Source organism: Ahaetulla prasina, chromosome 4 (assembly GCF_028640845.1).
Source record: "Ahaetulla prasina isolate Xishuangbanna chromosome 4, ASM2864084v1, whole genome shotgun sequence".
NCBI classification, from domain to species: domain Eukaryota; kingdom Metazoa; phylum Chordata; class Lepidosauria; order Squamata; family Colubridae; genus Ahaetulla; species Ahaetulla prasina.
In genome coordinates this window covers 128,722,419-128,745,224 of record NC_080542.1, presented here as the reverse complement: position 1 = coordinate 128,745,224, position 22,806 = coordinate 128,722,419, and the positions used below count along the sequence as shown (strand labels likewise).

At 37.2% G+C, this 22,806-nt stretch overlaps 1 protein-coding gene across 9 annotated transcripts in view; it reads left to right on the top strand.

Moving 5' to 3' along the window:
- EPC1 (enhancer of polycomb homolog 1) overlaps nt 1-22,806 on the top strand; it is a 72,102-nt gene that overhangs the window by 32,502 nt on the left and 16,794 nt on the right. For all 9 annotated transcript variants that reach the window (XR_009154771.1, XM_058179500.1, XM_058179503.1 and 6 more), the window contains 8 exons: nt 2,613-2,758; nt 2,837-3,043; nt 8,439-8,587; nt 13,332-13,491; nt 14,169-14,345; nt 14,428-14,517; nt 14,607-14,755; nt 21,304-21,656. Coding sequence is in view for 8 of the 9 variants with exons in the window: in XM_058179500.1 (XP_058035483.1) it covers nt 2,613-2,758; nt 2,837-3,043; nt 8,439-8,587; nt 13,332-13,491; nt 14,169-14,345; nt 14,428-14,517; nt 14,607-14,755; nt 21,304-21,656 (1,431 nt within the window). In the remaining variant the exon portion in view is untranslated. The remainder of the gene's footprint in view (nt 1-2,612; nt 2,759-2,836; nt 3,044-8,438; nt 8,588-13,331; nt 13,492-14,168; nt 14,346-14,427; nt 14,518-14,606; nt 14,756-21,303; nt 21,657-22,806) is intronic.

Sequence of the window (22,806 nt, the reverse complement as noted above, 5' to 3'; positions counted from 1 at the left end):
TTTAAAATGAATTGGATTGCTTTTTTAAAATAAAAAAGATTCACAATCTCCTTTGGATATAAAGAAAGATTAGGGTTAGGATCACGTGAATAAGTAATTGGATTTACTAACTAAATTTGTTGCACAAAAAATATTGAGCTCAAAACAATTAAAATTTTGTTATGTATGTGTTTCTTATATAATAAATATTATAATGCTTAAAAAACAAAACACAGGTTGTCCTAAACACAACCAGTCACTTAAAAACCCTTCAAACTTAGAATGGCTTGGAAGGAGTCCTTTACAGTCCAGAAAGCATTTCCAGCTGTTAAAAAATGTTACACTGAGTTCCCCACATGGTTACATGATCATAATCTAGATTTTTGACAACCTGTTTACATTTAAGATTGGATAACAAGTGCCCTGTGATCATGTAATCACCATTTGCAATCTCTTCTACCTTTTCAAGAAAGACAGTGGAGAAGCTGGCAGGGAAGATTGCAAGATGCTGTTACCTGCCAAAAGATTTCCCCTCCCCTCCATTTAATAGGATTCTTGGACAGGAAAAACAAAGCAGGGATATTTGCAATGTCCTCTTGTTTCTCCAACCCAGTACATTAGTTCCCTTTAGCTCATGGACGGGAGAAAAACTCTTCCAAAGGGCTAAAGAAATGGCGGTCCAATCCTGAAGATCTGAACCCTATTCTTGTAGTCCCTCCAAGAAATTCCCCTCCTTGCATGGTGGGGAAGGGAACATCAGCAGCTGGCTGCAGCAATAAGCTTGGATTTCAAAGATCAGAGGGTTTTTCTCTGCCTATTGTAGAGTTCTCTTCTGTGCATGCAAGGAGCTGCCTGTTCTCCTTTGGAAGGCAGCACTTTCACCCTGTCGACTTAATGACTCATGTGGTCACTTAACAACCAATTGGGAGAGCCATGAGGGTGTCATGCTTAATGATCGCTTCACACAGTGACTAAGATTCCAGTCCCAATTGTGTTTTTGTAAGTCAAGGACTGCCTGTACACAGTATCTTTATAACACTTTTTGATGTAAATTACATTGTATGCAATGTCATAGTACTGTGTGGTTTTACATGTAGGTTAAACTAATTTGTAATATGTTCAGCGATATAGTGAACAAACTGAAAATTTATTTCCTCACCTCACTAATGAACTTACATCAAATTTTTAACATTGTTAGAGTTTTTTAAATTTGGTCAAAGAAAATGGAATTGGAGAAGTACTATGGGTACTTATCAACTTAGGACCACAATTGAGGCCAAAATTTCTGTTGCTAAGTGAAATATTGTTAAGTGAGTTTTGTCCCATTTTATGACTTGCTACAGCTGTTAAGTGAATCCCTTAACAGTTGGTAAATTAGTAACCTCGTGTTACTTCCCCATTGATTTTGTCAGAAGGTTGCAAAAGGGGATCACATGACCCCAAGACACTGCAACCATCATAAATATGAACGAGTTCGTCTGAATTTTGATCACATGATCCTGGGATGTTGCAATTGTCGTAAGTGTGAAAAATGATCATAAGTCATTTTTTTCAGTGATGTAACTTTGAATGGTCACTAAATGAACTGTTATAAGTGGAGGACCACTTGTATACAAGGGGGGGAAATTCTGAATTTTATTTAGCTGTCAATTGATATCTGTAGATTACAAATTGACATATTTCTTTTTTTTTGTCACATACAATATAGAACAACAAATGGTGTTATAAATACATCAATATATACATCAATAGAGCAACATTATAAGTGCTTGCCTAAAGAACTGCAGAATCAGGGCCATGATAGTCTTACAATATGGGGAATACCTTGGGCTATTTGCATTGTGTACAGGTGGCTGCTGGCACTAGCACTTTCTTTCTCTGTGTATTCCCCATTGTGTGCCTGTGTATTTTGTTGTAATCCCTTTCTCTCCAATCTTTCAATTCTGCAGTGGGGGAGGGCAACTTTCTGTAGGCAATCTTCTTGGTCTGTATCATTCCCATTCCCATCCCCAAAGTGGAGAGTTTGAAGAGAAAGGAATTACGAAAGAATAAGTAGGCACACAATGGTGAATATACTGGACTGTTTGCATGGCATATTCACAGCTGCTCGCACCAGCACATTTCCCAGGGGGAAAATAAATAAAACAATATGTTGGCTATCAGACAAAACATTATTATAATGGCAATCATGTGGCTAATGTAAAAAGTTGTAAAGGATGTTGGTTATAAAATTATTTTTCCAGCACCATTGTAACTTAGAACAAAGCAGTCAGTGAGCTAGGATTACTGGTAATGGGATAGATCTGTCAAGTCTTCATATTCATCCTGAAAACTATATTTAAATAGCTCTTAATGAAAAATTTACTTATCCAATAAAGGCTATTTTATAAATATTGACAATTATTCATTTTATAATATTTCAAACATACATCTACATTCTGTCTTATCTAGATAAGATTAGCTACCCTAAATTCATATTCTCAGGATTTGTTAAGAAATATAATTTTATAATCTAAATTTATAATTTAAGATGGCAGGAATATATGTGCATATTTTTAAATACTTCTAGTTTGTATTTTATATTAAACTCTATTAAAATATTAAAACACATTAAAATGTTTTTCTCTTTTCAGCTTTTAGTTTGGATGCTGAGCAACCGGATTATGATTTGGATTCAGAAGATGAGGCCTTTGTGAATAAGCTGAAGAAAAAAATAGATATTTCACTTTTGCAATTTGAAGAAATGATAGATCGACTTGAAAAAGGAAGTGGTCAGCAGGTATAGTATTATTTCTGATTTGAAATTGTTTTAAGAATATAAATACATAAAAATGATATACTTGAATTTTACCTTTAGCCAGTCAGCCTGCAGGAAGCCAAACTACTCTTGAAGGAAGATGATGAACTGATTAGAGAAGTATATGAATATTGGATTAAAAAGAGAAAAAATTGCCGAGGCCCCTCTCTTATCTCAGCAGTGAAACAGGAGAAACGTGATGGGTCCAGCACAAATGATCCCTATGTTGCATTCAGAAGGCGAACTGAAAAGATGCAGACTCGAAAAGTGAGTATGGACTTAATATTTTATTGCACCTATAGATCACTGTCCAGATCCCTTTATAAAGTGACCAGATTCTTTTACAGAAAAAAGGGAGGGGGGAAAAAACCCTGTGACAATGTTAAAAAAATTGTGGATAAAAACCACTCTTTTCACTTGGAATCGGAAGCTAGTTGGACAGAGTCCAGACAAGTGAGGCTCCTGTGTTTCGGGATTTCCTGGGAAAGTTTAAACATACTGATTCTTGGGCAGTTTGGGATGAGATGGGTTGATCCTGCCCTATTTGACTTGTGTGCGCTCCCAAAGGGGATGGGGAAATGGATCCAGCATGGTGAATGCCTTGTGGGATATCTTTAAAAGAGGCATTGTACATCCTTCCCTTAAGAAACTAACATTTAACCCTGCTGCAATGGGCAGCTATCACACATTATTCTTGGGGAGGTTGTTGAGAATGTGGTTGTTTGACATCTGCAGATGACTCAGAAAGAAATGGATTATCTGGACTCTCTTCTGTCAGGTTTTAGCCTGGGGAATAGCATTGGTAATTATTTATGCTTTATAGTAAGAGTATGATCTTATAGTATCCCTCTAGACCAGTGGTTCTCAACCTTTATAGTGCTGCGACCCCTTTAATACAATTCCCCAATTGTGGCGACCCCAACTGTAAAATATATTTTCTTTTCTTAACGTTCATTTCCTGGATTACCGCTGTGAGCCTTTGTGACTTACTTCTGCTGTTTAGCAGAAATTCCCTGAAAGCGAGCACGGGCTTGCCCTGATGCGCTTCAGGAAGACCGCTGATTGATTTCATCGCGGTGATAGGCAGCGATCTCAGCACACCTCAGCAGCTGCAGAAGGGGGGGAAGCGGCAAACTGGTTTTTTGAATTTATCGCGCCTGAAGACATATTGGCTAGCGATCTGAACTGCTTGTGATTGCCTTGAGGACGGAGGCATTAAAGCGGAGATTCCTCCCCTATTAAGTTTATCACACCTGGACTTCCGGTATGGCTCCGCTTCGTGCAGAGCAGCTATGATTTAGCTGCTAACTCCCTAGTCAGTAAGAGCTGTCAGGACATCGTAAATCTGGGTCCGACAGCTTGGAATTCTTTCCTTCGGGCAAAGAAGGAAAGATGAGCATTCAGGTTCGAAGTTGAGACACCCTGATAAGCTTCAAAGGCTTACAGGGGAGATCTCCTTCCAGGCGAGGCTTCTGCCTTTATGGCGGACAAACGAAGCATCCAATTTCCACGGCTGGAGTTGATTTATGATGGACTGTAACGTGGACGGAGCAGAAACTGGAGTTTTAACATTTGTTTGTAAGAAGACTGCAAGCCCCTGAGGATATATTTGCTGCGAAGATAGGAGAGAAGAAAGCAAATGGCGGTTTTGTGGAATGTGTATATTGAAAATGAAAGTTAAAGAAATGCTTACTAACAGCTAGCGTCGAAATAGAAGATATATAGGAATGATTAAATGGAAGAAACGAGAATCTTATGATTTATATTTTTCTTCTTTTTTGGGATTATAGTGATTTAGAAGAAAAGTTTTTTGAATTTTTCTTTTTGAATTTTTTTTTCTTCTTCTTGGTCCATTATCAAGCTATATATATATATATATATATATATATATATATATATATATATATATATATATATATATATATATATATATATATATATATATATATATATATTTAAATGGCTTGTAAGCAAATAGTGCCAAAAGTCATTAAAAACTTTGAAATTTCTTCAGCTCAGATTCAAAAATTAAAAGAAGAAATTAAAAGGAATTAAGAAATTTTTACAGGAGTTTTGGAGAGTCATTTTTAGAAATAGATCAAAATTTGATGAAATAGAGAAAGAGATGTTGGATTTTAAGGAAGTGGTGGAAGAGCAGAAGAGGAAATGAAAATGGTAAAGGATGCAATTGCAAATATTGAGCTCTTGTATTCAGATGGAGGATGATTTTGCAGAAATTAATAAAGCTAATTTAGAGTTGCAAAGGAAAATAGAAGAAACTCAAAAAAATCAAAACAATTGGAACTTAGATAATAAGATGGAAGATATACAGGCAAAGGTAGATAGGGCAGATGAAGAAAGAGTAATATTACAATATAGATTAATGGAATATGCTATAAGGGTGAGGGGGTTGAAACAAAATAGGAAGGAAAATTTAAAGGAGATTTTTACGCAAGCCTTTGCTCAGATAAAGGGTGTGGAGCTGGAAGATTTTGAGACTAATATTGAAAGAATTTATTGTGTTAATTCTTGGTGGGCAAGACAAAATAGAGTACCGAGGGATGTGGTTATTTATTTTACAACTAAAAAGGTTAGGTACGAAATTTTGCAAGTCTTTTATAAAAATAAATTCCAAATATTGGGACAAGATATAAAAATGATGAAGGAAATTCCTCCTAAAATGTTAAGAAAGAGAAGAGAATTTGCTTTTTTAGTGGATGAGTTTAAGAAACTTCAGATATATTTTAGATGGGAAGTCCCAATGGGTTTGTCAGTGAATTTTAGAGGCAGAAAGTATTTTCTTAATTCAGTTATGAAAGCGAGACATTTTTATATTAATGTTTTAAAGAGTGGGAATCCTTTGTTGTTAGATGCTAAGTTAATTGGTTTGGAAATGAAGGAAAATAGAATGGGAGAGGGGAGGAATGTTTAAGATGTGAATATGATGATTATGGTCAATTTTTGGAATTGATTTGTTTAGGATATAAATTATAGGATTTTTGTTATTTGCTATTCATATGGTATAAATCTATGGGATGATATTATTCAATTGTGAAGGATGGAAAGTGAAATTTATGAATTTAGATAATGTGGATGTAATGATTTTAACTGCTTACTGTTATATTGTGGATGAATACTATATTTGAGAGATTTTATTTGAAATGATATTTGATTGATGGAGTAGTATTGGAAGATTGGATATTAAATCTTATGACAATTGAAGAAATATATAAGTGATGAAAATTTGAATTTGAGAAGCTAGATTGTAAATTAAGAAATGGACTTATGAAATTTGAAGGAATATACAAGTGGCTGGGAAAAAAATTGAACTTTAGAAGATGGACTAATTTTTAAAATGGACTGTAAGAAGAACGGACATTAAATGTTATGGCAATTGAAGAAATATATAAGTGATAAAAATTTGAGTTCGAGAAGATGGACAGTAATTTGAGAAATGGACTTATGAAATTTGAAGGAATATACAAGTGGAAAAAAAATAGAATTTGAGAAGATGGATTAATTTTAAGATTGGACTGTAAGAAGAATTAATATGTGAAGTTGGTATTGCTTCTCTTCTTTTCCTTTTTTTTAATTATTCTTTCCTATCTTTTTATTTTTATTGTGAGGGGATCTAAAGTTTTAAATTTTTAAAGGTGGGAGGTTATGTATATTTGGCATATGTTAGATTGTGATTGTTGGTCATAATACCCGGTATTTGCTCTGGGAAGTCTGGGGGGAAGGGGGGAAAATGATACATGGATTGATTATTAATGTACAGTAATTTTTGAAGATATGAAATTAAAAATTTTAAATGATATTGGGGATGCTCGACTGCCATTTCAGGAAGAAAAGGAGAGAGGAGTAGAAGGAGGGAAGAAAGTAGGTAGGAATGAGTAGAGAAGGAGGAGGGGAATAAGAAGGTTAGATAGGGTGGAAGAAGGGAGGAGTGGAGAAGGAGGAGAGGAAGTAGTAAAGTGAAGGAGGTGAGGATGGATGGGAAAGTAGTAGAGGGTAGAGAGGGAGGTTGTGAAGAAAGGAAGTGGCAATCGGGCAGGCCTGAATCAGTAATAAATAAAAATTAATGATTAATGATGGATAATAGTTTGTACATAAATATGATGTTTGAAAATGGAAATAAAAATTATTTATAAAAAAAAAAGTTTATCACGCCTGAAGCCAGGTTAGGCTAGCGATTGGGAGTGATTGCAGCTGGCTTGAGAGGGAGACATCAGAGCAAAGATTTCTCTCTTTTTTAATTCATCGCGCCTGAAGCCAAATTCGGCTAGTGATTTGAAGAGCCTGCAGCTGGCTTGTGGAGTCAACCATTGGAGCGCGATTCTTCAACTCGCAAGTATACTTCCCATATTTCCGATGGTCTTAGGTGACCCCTGGCAAATTGTCATTCGACCCCCAATGAGATCGCGACCCACAGGTTGAGAACCGCTGCTCTAGACCATCTGAGTGTTAGTTGTGATGTGGGCATCATTTTATGCTGCTTCCACTCCTGAGTTCATGGCTTTAGCTAGCATGTATGGGAATAGTCACATGGACACTTACTTATGGGATGTGTCAGAGTTCAAACCGCTCTCCCTTTTATAGGTATGATATTGTCAGTATGCAAGTTACTGTATAAACATCCATCTCAAAATCAAGTGAGTCTTGTCTCAGTTGTGACTGTAAGAATCGATGGATGAGGGAAAAGAGGTTGAAACTCAACCCAGGCAAAGCAGAATGCCTGCTATTTCAGAAACTAATTGATTCTAGGGTTACACCAGTGTAGGCTCTTGATGGGGTTGTGCTTCTCCAGAAGAAGCAGCTGATGTGTCATCTTGGGGTCCTCCTGGATATTTAGTTCGTCTTAGAGCAGGAGGTGGCAGTTGTGGCAAGAAGAGACTTTCCTCACTTTTTGGCTTGTAAGTCAGTTATTCTGGTTTCTAGAATTTATAGCTATCACTCCCCATGTTATTTCATGTATAGACTACTGCAGTATGTTTTACAGGGCACTCTTTGAAAATATCTATAGGCTCTAGTTATAGCAAAATGCAATCGCTCATGTATTAAGAAACAACTTGATTTTTCCATATAACAGCAAGAACTATGTTAGTTGAAAGTCTGCTTCTGTGTATAATTCAAGATGCTAGTGCCATCTTTAAAATTCTACATAGACTGCTTAGTCCAATTAAAATCCGTGTGCCCAAATTGTACTTGCAAAAAATGCCTAATGAGAATCCCATGAAGTTGATAAGTGGAGATTCAGAAGCCAGAATTTTCTACATTCTCTTATGGAATGGCCTCCACTAAAAATAAGATTTGTATGCTCATTATGAATGATTATGAAGCTCTTAAAAGCATGGCAATTCCAAGAACATTTATGGATTAAATAGTTGTTACTTCATTGTATCTGGGATACAATGTTAATAATTATAAATGAATTTTACAATTATTAGATTGGCTATAGTATTTTTGTACTGTAATACTACAGGGGTTTTTTTTGTTTTGAACTCCTTAGAGTCATAGTGATTTAAGTGGCATATGAGTCTTTATAAATAATATTTCAAATTTGTGGTTGAAAAATAAATATTCACAACATTCAAGTCTGAAAATATTTTAATATTTTGGTGTCTAAAATATGTTTCATTTGTACATTTACCACATTTTGCAGAATCGAAAGAATGATGAAACTTCTTATGAAAAAATGCTTAAACTGAGGCGGGATTTGAGTCGTGCAGTAACAATTCTAGAGATGATAAAGAGAAGGGAAAAAAGCAAGAGAGAGTTGCTGCATTTAACATTGGAAATTATGGAAAAGAGGTAAAATAGTTCTGCTTTTAAATTATTGTTATTAAATAAATAGCTTATTAAATTGGCACATATATAATATTTTATGAAATTGTAATATATTTTTATTTATTCCACATTTGTACATAGTTTATTCCCATATCCACCAAATATGTGGATAAAGGGATAAAGGCAGTATTTTAGATTATCAAACAGCTTCTTGGTTATTGTTGGAAAATCTTGCTATTTTGGAGAAAAGTATTATTAGGGTTTGACAAGTTGGGATGTCTTACATTCAGTCCTTTTGCCTCCAAATAGAACTGAAAACATTCCTCTCAAGTCCTTGCGAGGCAGGGGCAACTATACCCCGTCTTACTGAGGTAGCAGATAGATTAATCTGGTTTAGTATAAATTAGTGTCACCAGAAGGATGTCCTTTGCAATTTTGAAATCAAGGCAACTTTAGCCATCTGCCTGCAATCATATAAATGAAAGGCATATTTTAATTTGTAGGGGAGAGTTGATTTTCATTCTAAAGGGAGCATGATGGTTGATTGAGGTCTCCAACCCACAGTCATTGGACTGGCATTGGTCCATGGCAGGCCAGGAACTGGTCCACACAAACAAGCAAGTCCAATTTTGGGACCCCTCCAGGCCTTGAAAAAAGCTATTTTCATGGAACCAGTCCCTGGTGCCCAAAAGGTTGGGGTGGGCACTGTATTAAAATATCTTTAAAAACAAAATAGATTCCCTATTAGACAAAGGTGCTGAGAAAGATTCAATTTAATATTTATGAAATTATGGTAATATTAGAAAGGATCGAAGTAAAGTAAGTCTGCTTTGCTTGAAATAATATCATTAAAATCTATTACACTTTTAAAGTTGAAAATACGGACTAAAATATTCTCACTATTATCTGAGCTGGATGAAATATTTAACACTCTTACAAACAGGAAGAAATAGCGAAGGATAAAACAAGTAATTATCTGAAGGGGGAAGGGATATCACTATTAGAGGAAGAAAAGTGAGCAATGTTAAATAGAGAAATAATGTTAGTAGAACTAAAAGAAGCAATTCAGAAACAAAAGAACAATAAGACCCCGGGACCAGATGGCCTTCCAGGGGAAATTTATAAAAACATGGGTGAGTTAATAGAACTGTTACTAATGGAAATATGCAATGAAGCATTGAGGGAAGCAAAACTACCGGAATCGTGGAGGGAGGCATATATTACCTTGATACCGAAAAAGGATACAAGAACCAAATTAGAAACTGTAGGCCAATCTCGCTCCTAAATGCCGATTATAAAATATTTATGAACATTATAGCAGAAAAGTTGAAAAAATTATTAAACAAAAATATACACCCTGACCAGAATGGATTTTTACCGACAAGGCAAATAAGAGATAATACAAGAACCGTAGTGAATATACTGGAATACTATGAAGCCCACCCAGAAAAACAAGTGATGGTTGTTTTTCTAGATGCTCAAAAGGCATTTGATAATTTAAATTGACAATTTATGATTCAACAAATTAGACATGAACTTTGGAGATGTAATATTAAATGAGGACACCACAAAAGCATTTCAAATAACAAAGGGAGTTCATTGTCACCTCTACTCATTATCCTGACATTAGTGATTATTAATCAGAATTAGAACGAACCAATAAATAAAAGAAACGAAAAGTAAAAAGGAAGAGTATAAAGTACAGGCCTTTGCTGATGATTTTGTATTTTTTATGGAGGAACCATTGGAAACTGGCCCCATCTTACTACAAGAAATAGAAAAATATGGAGAAGTATCGGGCCTTAAAATTAACAAAGAAAAGACCAAATTGTTAGTTAAAATTTAACAATGAATCAGAAAAGAAATGTAGAGAGGGAAATGGGATTACAAATCACTAAGAAGATTAAATATTTAGGAATCTGGTTAATGGCGAGGTGCTCTTCAATAAAAGATGACAATTATATAGAATTAGTTCAACAAATAAAGAAGGATCTGGAAAGGTGGGGGACATTACAATTATCTTTATTAGGAAGAATAATGACTATTAAAATGAATATTTTATCTAAATTATTTTATCTATTCCAAACAATCCCTATAAAATTGGATAAGAAGTTTTTCACAGATCTAAACAAAATAATTATAAAATTTGTCTGATCAAGTAGGAAGGCACGGATAAAATTAGTTTCACTTCAGGATAGTATAAGTAGAGGTGGCTTTGGACTCCCAACGTGGGAACTCTATTATAAGGCAGTGATATTAGTATGGATTAGAGATTGGATAAATTTAAAAAAATAGAAAAATTCTAACATTGGAAGAAGGGCATGACTTAAAAAGGGGGTAGCGTTCCTTTCTGTGAGACAGGGGAAATAAGGCACATTTGTATTTTTACAGACATAAGGGATGTGCTGTTACAAACGTGGGAAGACATAAAGAAAAAACACTATATGAAGATATCCAGGTGGCTATACACCATGGAGGCAGTGATCCACCCCAATACATTAGACGTAGGCAAAATGCTCAGATATAATGAAATCTTAGATAATCAAGGGAAACTCAAAAACAATCAGGAGCTAAAGGAACAGGGAATATTTATGGATTGGTGGCCATACCTGCAGTTACAATCTTGATATAAAAAGGACGCAGAAAAATATGGATTCAGTATTGAACCACAACAATTTGATAAACTGTTGGTAGGTCCAGAGGAAAAACTCATAACCAGTTAGAGCAGCCCTTTTTGAAACTGATATTTTTTTCCAAACTGAAAAGAGATATGTTGATCTCGGAACTTTTCAAATTTGAAAGTCTATGGAGATTCTCAGTCATCCAAGTCATGGTTGTCACAAAGGTGTTTCTTTTTTTTTCCAAGAGGCAACTGGACTTTTTGGGGGGTTTTTTGAAGACGTTTTGCTTCTCATCCAAGAAGCTTCTTCAGCTCTGACTGGATAGTGGGGAATGGAAGGATTTATATTCCTTGTAGATAGCTGATCATTTGCATTCTTTTAGAGAGTCATTAAGGCCACTTGGAGGTTTTTCTGTGTCATCAGGGTCACCTGTGTGGTGCAGATTGGTGTGGAGCCTTCTTGGAACTGCTGAAAGGTCTGTGTTGTAGACTGGAGATAGATGCTGTCGTATCCCTCCCCCTCTGTTGAGAGAGGACTATTCAATTTTGATATGTTAAGGAAAATAGTCTAGTCTTCCTGGACTGTGCAGTACACATTAAGGAGGTCAGAAGCCTTAACATTGAAGTTTACAGAAATCCCAAACACAGAAATTAATATTTATATTTTGATTCTCACCATCCACTGGAACACAAAATGGAAGTTATCAGAACTCTACCCGACAGAACTGAAGGCCTGCCTATCAGCAAAGATGGGAATGAAAAAGAACTAAAACACATCATGAAAGCCCTCAGAATGTGTGGCTATCCCAAGTGGGCTGTCATCAGATCCCAAAAAAAAACTCACCCAGGAGCTCCTCCATAACAGACAAAGAAGGAAACAATAAATGAAGCAATGCTGTCATTCCGTATGTTGCAGGAATATCTGAAAAGCTCAGGAGGCTTACTTCATACATGTAGACTTCAAACTGAAGAATACACTAAGGCAGAAGCTTGTCTACCCCAAGGTTAAAACACCCAGACATGAACTGAGCAATGTGGTATATGCAGTACAATGCAGTGAGACATGTTCAGTTATGTACAATGGGGAAAAACCATTTCATAAATGAATGGCACACCATAGAACAAACCCATCAGGACAGGTTTCAGCAGTTCATCTGCATTTAAAAGACAAAGGCCACTCTTTTGAAGACAGCAAAGTCCATATTGTATAGAGAGGACCGCTGGTTAGAAAAAGGGGTCAAAGAAGCCACCTATGTCAAAATTGAACAGCCCTCTCTCAACAGAGGGGGAGGGATACAACATCATCTATCTCCAGTCTACAACACAGTCCTTTCAGCAGTTCCAAGAAGGCGCCAAACCCATTTCCACTACTAAGGTGATCTTGAGGGCACAGGTAAACCTCCAAGTGGCCTTGATGACTCTCTAAAAGAATGCAAATGACCAGCTGTCTGCAAGGAATATAAATCCATCCATTCCCCACCATCTAATCAGATCTGAAGAAGCTTTTTGGATAAGAAGCGAAATGTCTTCAAAGAAAAACAAGAAAGTCCAGTTGCCCTTTGAGGGGGAGGGGGAAAAAACACCTTTGGGATTTCAAATTTAAAAGATGTACATGCTTACTGCAATCATCCTTTCAGAATGTATTCCAAGTATTTCTGTAATGAAATGTTTTCTTCTTCAGTAAGATTTGGTGTAACACTCGCTTCTAGATCAGTAGTGCTCAGCATCGAGAGTTTCCAGTAACTGGACTGTCAGCAATGTCCATGCTGATGAGAAATTCTGGAAATAAATTCCATGTATTAGGAAATTGCCGAAGTAAGGAAATGCTGAAATAGGTTATCAAGAGAATAAAGATATAAATATATAAGCCAACTATAGGAGATGACTAGGCTGAGCCCACAGGTGGAGTCAAACACACCATCAGTTTGGAGTTGCTATGCTACCATTGGATTTCAAGTCCAGCCCCATGTGAATTCCATTGACTCTTATCTACCACCAATTTATCCTGGTGCTTTAGTAGATTAGATTCTTGTATATCTGTAGCATGGAATACATTCATAGCACTTTTGAACTGTCCTGGCTCTTGATTGCTTCTATCTGACTTTAAGTTTAGTTCTAGTAAATTAAAACATTTTCTTTATTTTTCAGATATAAGTTGGGTGATTATAATGGAGATATCATGTCTGAAGTAATGGTACATCGACAGCCGATGAAGCCTACTTATACTATTCCTATTGGAATAGTTCCTAATAGCACTCAATTTAAACACCAGGAAAATATGGAATTGAAGGAATTTAAAATAAACAAGGTGACTCTGTCTGTCTATCTATCCATCATTGTAGATATTATTTATTTGAAAAAAAAATGCTGCCTTGTAACTTTATGCTATAAATGTGCTTAAACCATGTAAATTGTTCTTAATTTCATTCCAAAAAACTTCAAGATAACTCTAGGTAGCTATCACTTACCACTATGGTAAGTAATTTTGATAGTCCATTACAGCGGTCTCCAACCTTGGCACCTTTAAGATTGTGGACTTCAACTCCCAGAGTTCCTCAGCCAGCTTTGGGAGTTGAAGTCCACAAGTCTTAAAGTTGCCAAGGTTGGAGACCCCTGGTCCATTATGTTAAAGCTTCTTATGAAATAATCCTGGTTGATCTTGAAAATCTAAGCAAAGACCTAGTCAGTATTTGAATGTGAGATCATCAGGAAATCCCAGGTTGTTTTATGGTTTCGATTGTGAAGTTGAAAAAAAAACCAAAATAATTCTTATTAGAAATAATTCATAAAGTCAACCATGATTTACATCTATTTGAAAAAGGCCTTACCTGATTCTATATTAGTTAAGGAAAAATCCCTCTTTCCCTCTCCTTTTATCACATTTTTTAAAAAAAAATAAAAAGTTCTTCTAAATTTGCATCTTCTCCTAATGGTTACAATGAACACCGTTACATAAAACTATTAATGCATTTTCTCTTCATGCAGCAAGAGAAAGCCGATGCTATACGGCCGAAGAGAAAATATGAGAAAAAGCCCAAAACTGTACCTTCACCGGCTGCTATTGCTTCTCAGCAGACAGTTCCTGCTTCACTGCCAATCTTTAATGCTAAAGATATGAATCAGTACGACTTTCCCAGCTCTGATGAAGATCCTCTTTCTCAAGTATGACATCTACAGTTTCTTTGGTTCAGGGAGAAGAAATATTCTTGCCTCCTTTTTCTTACCTACTGCTTTCTTTTTAAAGGTCTTTTCTGGCTCTTCTGAAGCTGAGGAAGAAAATGATCCTGATGGGCCATTTGCTTTCCGTAGGAAAACAGGCTGTCAGTATTACGCTGTAAGTCTCAAACTTCTGCAGTATTACATTGTTACACTTATATTAATTAAATTATTACTTTAACCCTTTTCAAAAATTTCTTTTCAAAGCCTCATTTAGACCAAACTGGTGACTGGCCTTGGAATACTCCTAAAGAGGGAACTTTAGGAAATAAACGTTATAGATACTGCTTGACCACCCTTAGTAGGCCGCAAAAGTGCATTGGGTTTTCACGTAGACGGGTTGGACGTGGTGGAAGGTAGGTTTATTTATCTTAAAATTCACTACAATAATACCATATTGTATGTAATATGTACATTTTGAAATGTAGTTGTAACATGTTTGCTCAGCTACCATATTTTTTGGCATATAAGACGCACCTTTTTACTCCCAAAAAGAGGGTGAAAATCTGGGTGCGTCTTATATGCCGAATGTAGCCCCACCCACCCGCCGCCCACTACCCTTTGGAGGTTGTCAACTTAAAATCCCCGCTGCTGCATTTTCCTGAGGACAGAGCGGAGCTCTTCCCAGTGCGGAGGTGGCAGTGGGACGCTGCGGGGAGGCTACCTCTCCTTCTCCCCCTTTGGGGCGGGCGGCACCGACAGGGCTGGTGCTGGTAGAGACGACGTGTGAATCGACCACATGGGCTGGGGAATGGAGGTGGGCTGGGCGGCTGCTCCCCCAAGGCACCGCAATCCACCAGCGGCGGGGAGGAGGTGGGCTCCGGAAGGGCTGTAGTCGCAGTGGCGGGCTTCCTCTCCATCACTTCCAGCGTTTTCCTCTCTGATGCAATTCGCACAGCCTCCCTGCATGGCATTTTCCGGCGTTTTTTTCCTCAATTCTCCGAAGCAATTTGCAAAGCCACAAGCCCTCCTCCTACTTTGCTGCAAATTGCTTTGGAGAATTGAGGGAAAAAACGGCAGCAAAGAAATGCTCTTGCGAAGCAGGCGCTTCTGCGTGAGAGGCGTACGGCAAGGTACTCGCCACCCAGCATTGCCTCCATGCATCGCATTTTCCCCAAAAAATTTTTACCACCACCCACCCCCACCCCCACCCCACCCCGGTCAGAGAAGACATCCGCTCCATTTTCTTTGCAATGCAAAAGAATCCCGGTTTACTCCCATGACAAACACTACACAGGCTAGTCACAGTTCCGCAAAAATTCTGGATTTTTCTACTTTTTTCTTATTTTCTGTCTCTCTAGCAGTCTTCTCAGGGGAAAAAAGGCTTCAATGTATCCTGGAAGTTCTGTCTTCTGACCATGGAATTAGAGATCCGTCTCAATTTTTGCACACCTATTGGCCAAGTAGCTTTAAAATGTATGACTTCAACTGAGGAATTCTGGGAGTTGAAGTCCATACATCTTAAAGCTACCAAGAATCACTCGCCGAGGGCTCACGACGGGAACCGTCACATTATGACTATTCTGACTTGAAGGCATATGCACACAAAAATGTTGTAGGGTCCACAGTTATTACATTGCATTCCAGTAATAATCCTCAAATAGTTGTAGAGTTTATGTAACCATAGGCATCTGGAATAAGTGGGGAACATCTGGTATGTATTGCACAGATTGTGTCAATCTGTGAATGTGTCATAAAACACAGTAATTGAAGTCCTAAGTGCTAAGTAAGTAAGACAGCATATTGTACTACGTTGCTACATTACGTAAGGGTTCCCCTCGCACATATGGCAGAGGCAGAATTCTTTTTTTCTTGTTCACCCCCCCCCAAAAAATTAAGGTGTCTCTTATATGCCGAAAAATACAGTACTTAACTTAATACATAAATTTTAATTAGACATCTGTATTTTTAATCTTTAGCTCTGACTTGATTATGGTCTTCACCCTTCTGTTACAGAAAACTTTATTGTGACTTTGCTTCTTCTCTTTTCCCCCTTGAATCCATGATTTTTAGAAGCTAGCATTAATCGTATTTTGCATGTCATTGCACTCTGTAAGTTTCCTGAAAATAATGGGAAGATTCTGAAAACCTGTGATACAGTAGTTCATGGGTTTGGTAGTTTAGGTATCATAGTTCACCCTTCTTGAGAATAAGTTCTTCCCTGTAGATCTGTGCAACTTCTGCTTAAAGGTGTATATGTGTTGAAGGTCTTCTAAGATTGTCTTTGTTTATGTACATAATCAGAAGACTATAGGTAGGCTTAGAAGCAGGTTCATTTCTCATCAAATAATTTCCATGGGTATAACTTTTTTTTTCTATAGGCCTCATAAAAATCCACAGTAAATTACATTAATAATTTTTACTACAAAGATTCTGTGGCAAAATAGTAATTAATTGTATCTTGTCCGGATTCTTTTGTCAAGAGTAATCTGTAACATACTGATTTTAGTATGTAATAAATTATTTTTTTAAGAATATTATCCAGCTAATCTGGAACCTTTAGCAGTGCTTTACTTCATAAAAATTAGGTGTAAGAGTATTTTACATTGCTACTATTGCAGAAAGTTTTTTGAAAGTTATTGAAGAAAGTAGGGAAAAGCCCCAGGCCACTCAGGTATGAACTAAATCATATACCTGATAAATATAAAGTAGAGGTGACAAATAGATTTAAGGAATTAGATCTGATAGACAGAGTGCCTGAAGAACTATGGACGGAGGTTTGCAATATTGTACAAGAGGTAGCAACTAAAAACATCTCAAAGAAAAAGAAAGGCAAGAAAGAAAAATTGGCCTGATAAAGGACCAAAGTGGCAGGGACCTAATAGAGGCAGAAGAGATTAAGAAGAGGTGGCAAAATTACACAGAAGAACTGTACAAGAATGAGCTTAACATCCCTGATGACCACGATGGGGTGGTCACTGACCTTCAGCCAGACATCCTAGAATGTGAAGTCAAATGGGCCTTAGGAAATCTGAGCAACAACAAAGCTAGTGGAGGAGACAGTATTCCAGCTGTGCTATTCAAAATCTTAAAAAGATGATACAGTAAAAGTACTACACTCAATTTGCCAGCAAATTTGGAAAACTCAGCAGTGGCCACAGGATTGGAAAAGGTCAGTTTACATTCCAATTCCAAAGAAAGGCAATGCCAAAGAATGTTCAAACTATTGCACAATTGTACTCACTTCACATGCTAGTAAGGTTATGCTTAAAATCCTAGAAGCTAGGCTCCAGCAGTATGCGGATCGAGAACTACCAGAAGTACAGGCAGGATTTCAAAGAGGCAGAGGAACTAGAGATCAAATTGCCAACATACGCTGGATCATGGAGAAAGCTAGGGAGTTCCAGAAAAACATCTACTTCTGCTTCATTGACTATGCTAAAGTCTTTGATTGTGTGGATCACAACAAATTGTGGCAAGTTCTTAAAGAGATGGGAGTACCAGACCATCTTATTTGTCTCTTGAGAAACCTGTATGCGGATCAAGAAGCCACAGTGAGAACTGGACATGGAACAACTGATAGTTTCAAAATTGGGAAAGGAGTCCAGCAAGGCTGTATACTATCACCCTGCCTATTTAACTTATATGCAGAGCACATCGTGAGAAAGACGGGCTGTATGAATCAAAAATTGGAATTAAGATTGCTGGGAGAAATATCAACAATCTCAGATATGCAGATGATACCACTCTAATGGTAGAAAGTGAAGAGGAACTAAGAAGCCTCTTGATGCTGGTGAAGGAGGAAAGTGCAAAAGTTGGCTTGAAACTCAACATTAAGAAACTGTTCCTGGCAGATAGATAGGGAAGAAATGGAGGTAGTGACAGATTTTATTTTCCTGTGCTCCAAGATCACCGCAGATGGGGACTGCAGCCAAGAAATTAAAAGATGCTTGCTCCTGGGGAGGAAAGCCGTGGCAAATCTAGACAGCATACTAAAAAACAGAGACATCACCCTACCAACAAAAGTGTGTATAGCGAAGGCTATGGTTTTCCCAGTTGCAGTGTATGGCTGTGAAAGTTGGAGCATAAGAAAGGCTGAATGCCAAAGAATTGAGGCCTTTGAACTCTGGTGCTGGAGAAGACTCCTGAGAGTTCCTTGGACTGCAAGGCAATCAAACCAGTCAGTCATAGGGGAAATCAACCCTGACTTCTCTTTAAAAGGCCAGATCCTGAAGATGAAATTGAATTACTTTGGCCACCTAATGAGAAGGAAGGACTCACTGGAGAAGAGCCTAATGCTGGGAAAGATTGAGGGCAAAAGAAGAAGGGATGACAGAGAATGAGGTGGCTGGATGGAGTCATTGAAGCAGTCCGCGTGAACTTAAATGGACTCCAGAGGATGGTAGAGAATAGGAAGGCCTGGAGGAACGTTGTCCGTGGAGTCACGATGGGTCGGACACGACTTCGCAACTAACAACAGCAACAACAACTATTGCAGATGCACCACAACTTGGAAAGAAGTATATTTTAGTATTTCTAGCATAGCGTTATTAATATTTTGCAATGAAAAGCACTTAACAAGTCTCCATAATTTATTTTCCTGTCATCACATTCAACATTGCCTCAACTTGGAAGAATACATCATCTTTTGATCTAATTTCTAAAGTATTTTAAGTATAGATAGTCCTTGACTTATAATCACAATTGAGCCCAAAGTTCCTATTACTAAGTGATACAGTTATATGAATATTTTACGACCTTTCTTGCCATAGTTGTTAATGAATCACTGCACTTGTTGAGTTGTTAAGTGAATCTAGCTTCCCCATTGACTTTGCTTGTCAGAAAATCATAAAAGGCGATAGTATGACTCTGAAACACTACAACCGTCACAATATGAGCCAATTGCCAAGTGTCTGAATTTTGTTCATATGACCATGGGGATTCTGCAATAAGTGTGAAAAACTGTCAGACACTTTTTTCAGTGCTCTTGTAAATTCAAATCATCATTAAATGAATGATTGTAAATCAAAGATTATCTTATTTATATGAATTTTTTAAAGGCTGGATTATTTTTCTAGATCTAAAAGATGAGGGTTCTTTTTTATCTTAATTCAAATTGGATTTGGCAGAATATGCATTCTGTAATTATTTATTTATTTATTAATTACATTTGTATACTGCCCTTCTCCCGAAGGACTCAGGGCGGTTCATAGCCAGTTAAAAAATACAATAAATACAAATTAAAAACAGACTAAAATTTATATAAATAGTGGCCAAAATATTAAAAAAACTAAACAATATAAAAACTAAAACCCCATTTAAAATTACTTATTCAAGCTAGCCCAGCTCAATGGAATAAAAGAGTCTTCAGCTCACGGCCGAAGGTTCGAAGGTCGGGGAGTTGGCAGAGCCCCGGAGGCAGCTCATTCCAGAGGGCAGGAGCCCCCACAGAGAAGGCCCTGCCCCTGGGGTCGCCAGTCGACATTGTTTCACCAATGGCACCCCAAGGAGGCCCTCCCTGTGGGAGCGCACAGGTCGATGGGAGGCTATTTGTGGCAGTAGGTGGTCCCGTAAATAGCCCGGTCCTAAGCCATGGAGCGCTTTAAAGATGGTAACCAACACCTTGAATTGCACCCGAAAAACCACCGGAAGTCAGTGCAGCCCGCGCATTATCCTAGCCTTTTTTCTCCTGCAGTTACAGGTTGACACTATTAGGCCTAATTATCACACATTTTAAATTTGTCTGTGATCCTCAAATTATAAAATATTAACCTTCACAATAAGGATCACTTAGTTTTTAAAGAAAGAAAAAAATCATGTGACTCTTTAGTAAACTTTGCATGCAATTGAGCAATGAAAGTACTTCTAGTATTCTGGTATCCCTTTTTAATAGTGACATCTATCCAGACTGTTATTTGGTTTTTCTGTCTTAATCTATCCTAAGGTACAGTCAGCCACTTATATGTTAATACCATTTGTAGTGCTTTGATAGTTGGTTAAAATAAACAAATATTGTCCTGTTTCATTTCAACTGGAAATTAGAATTCATGTAGCAGGTTAAATTTGTCAACCTGAGGCTTTTGGTTAAAGTTGCTTATGATCATTTTTCACACCTATGACTGCATCCCCTGGTCATGGGATCCAAATTTGGACACATTGCAACTGGTGTATATTTATGACAGTTGCAGGGCCCTGGGGTCATTTGATCACTTTTTGCAACATTGTGAGAAGCAAATTTAATGGGGAAGTAATATTTACTTAATAACTGTGGCAAGAAAAGTTTAAAAAATGGGGCAAAACTTACTAATTGTCTTGACTAGCAAAAGCAGTTTTGGGCTCAATTGTGCTTGAAATCAAGGACTACCTGTATGTAGCTCTTAAATAGGACTTGGACTTGTTTTAAAATGATTTGGAAGAACTGTTTTTTACCTCACCCAGCACAAAATCTCTTTACCATACCTTAAAAAAGCCCAGGTTTCTTTAAGGTTCCTCTTAAGTTTATTATTTCCCATTAAGCAAATTCATTTTAATTAGTCAACCCCTTAAGTACTAGCATCTTATTTTATGATAATGTGAAAGCATGAAAAAAAAAATGCTTTAATAAGTAGAAAGTCAATAAGAGTTTTCATAGGATCCTTACCATTTCTTCTAAATAATTTTCAAATTGTGCGTGACCCTGTTTTAAATATTTTTGCAATGATTGAAACAATCAATTTGAAAAATATGTTCATATAGAATTCCCCTAACATTTAAAAATAATTTTTGGAGTCTTTGCAAATTCTTAGTCATCCAAGTCATGGTTGTCCCAAAGGTGCTTTTTCAAAAGGCAACTGGACTATCTGTTTTTCCTTTGAAGACATTTCGCTTCTCATTGAAGAAGCTTCTTCAGCTCTGGTTTTGGATGAAGAGAGGGATAACACTTTGGCTTGTATGGAATTAAAAATAGTGTTGTTTCCATTTTTAGGGTGCTTTTGGACCGAGCATATTCAGAGAACAACAGTGCATTTTGCCAGCTGGATTCAGAAACACCTTCCTCACAACCACATTCTTCAGTCAATCAAATTGCCAATACCTCAGAAACAAATACCTCGGACAAATGTTTATCTAAAGACCTCAGTCAGATACTAGTCGATATCAAATCACGTAGATGGCGTCATTTTAGGCCTCGGACACCATCCCTACATGACAGTGAGAATGATGAACTTTCATATAGGAAATTGCACAGGAGTGTTAATCGAGCAGGCACAGCACAACCTGGGACCCAGACATGCAGTACCTCTGTTCAAAGTAAAGATAGCAGTGGTGCAACACACTTTGGTATGTTGATTTTTACTAATATAATTCTAAAAGTATTGAAGCTGAAAGCCTAATTTTTATTTATAATGTTTAAATTTATTTAAATAAATTTTATTTATGAAGTTCTTTATGAAGAACGGTTGCAGGAACTGGGTATGTCTAGTTTAATGAAAAGAAGGACTAAGGGAGACATGATAGCAGTGTTCCAATATCTCAGGGGTTGCCACGAAGAAGAGGGAGTCAAGCCAGGGGTGAAATGCTCCCGGTTCAGACTGGCTTGCGCGATCCGGTAGCGATGGCAGCTCCTGGTTCGGAGGACCGGTAGCAAAAATCCCTGCCCCTGCCCCCCTGCCTCTGCTGAGCCGCACCATCAGCAGAGAAGTTTTTTTTTTTACTTTTAAAAGCAGGTTTTTCTTCAGCTGAAACATGCGTTTAAAAGTAAAAAAAAGCCTTTGAGGATCCCACCCCCCACCTGAGATCGACAGAGCCTTTAAACTTTAAAAAAAAAATTTTTAAAGGCTCCTCTGGCGATCTCACCTCAGTTCCTCATCAGCAGAACCTTAAAAAACATGTTTTCTGTAGAAAACATGTAGAAAACCTCCTTTTAAGAGATTCTACGGCACTTACCTGATTACAGATCGAACACATGGCATTTTTCCCAGCCCGAAAGCCCCAGTTCCACTTTCAGCACCAGACAGAATCAGTTGCTTAGCTAATCTATTTCATCACTGAGCAACTAATGCTGACTGGCTTTGCTGGCAGAGGAACTCTGGGAATTGAAATCCACAAATCTTAAAGTTATAAGGTTGGAGACCCCAATCTAAAAAATATAAATTAAATAAAATAAAATAATAAAATAAAATATTTGTGCAGCTTTCTGAGATTTGGTGTGTTTCTGTAGTTTTCACTCTAAATACACAAACACACAAAATCTCAGAAAGCTATATGTGGTATTTTGTGTGTGTGTGTCAGTTGTGTTGTGTGTGTGTAAAGTGTGAAAGTTGGTTTTTGAGCTTTTTGTGGCTGTGTGAATTATGAAGTGCAGCTGCTTTTACACTGTGTGTAAGTCAGTTGTGTTGTGTGTGTGTAAAGTGTGAAAGTTGGTTTTTGGTACCTCTTAATGTTTTTTATACTTTGTTTATTATTTTTATTATTTATTGTTCTTGGCCAT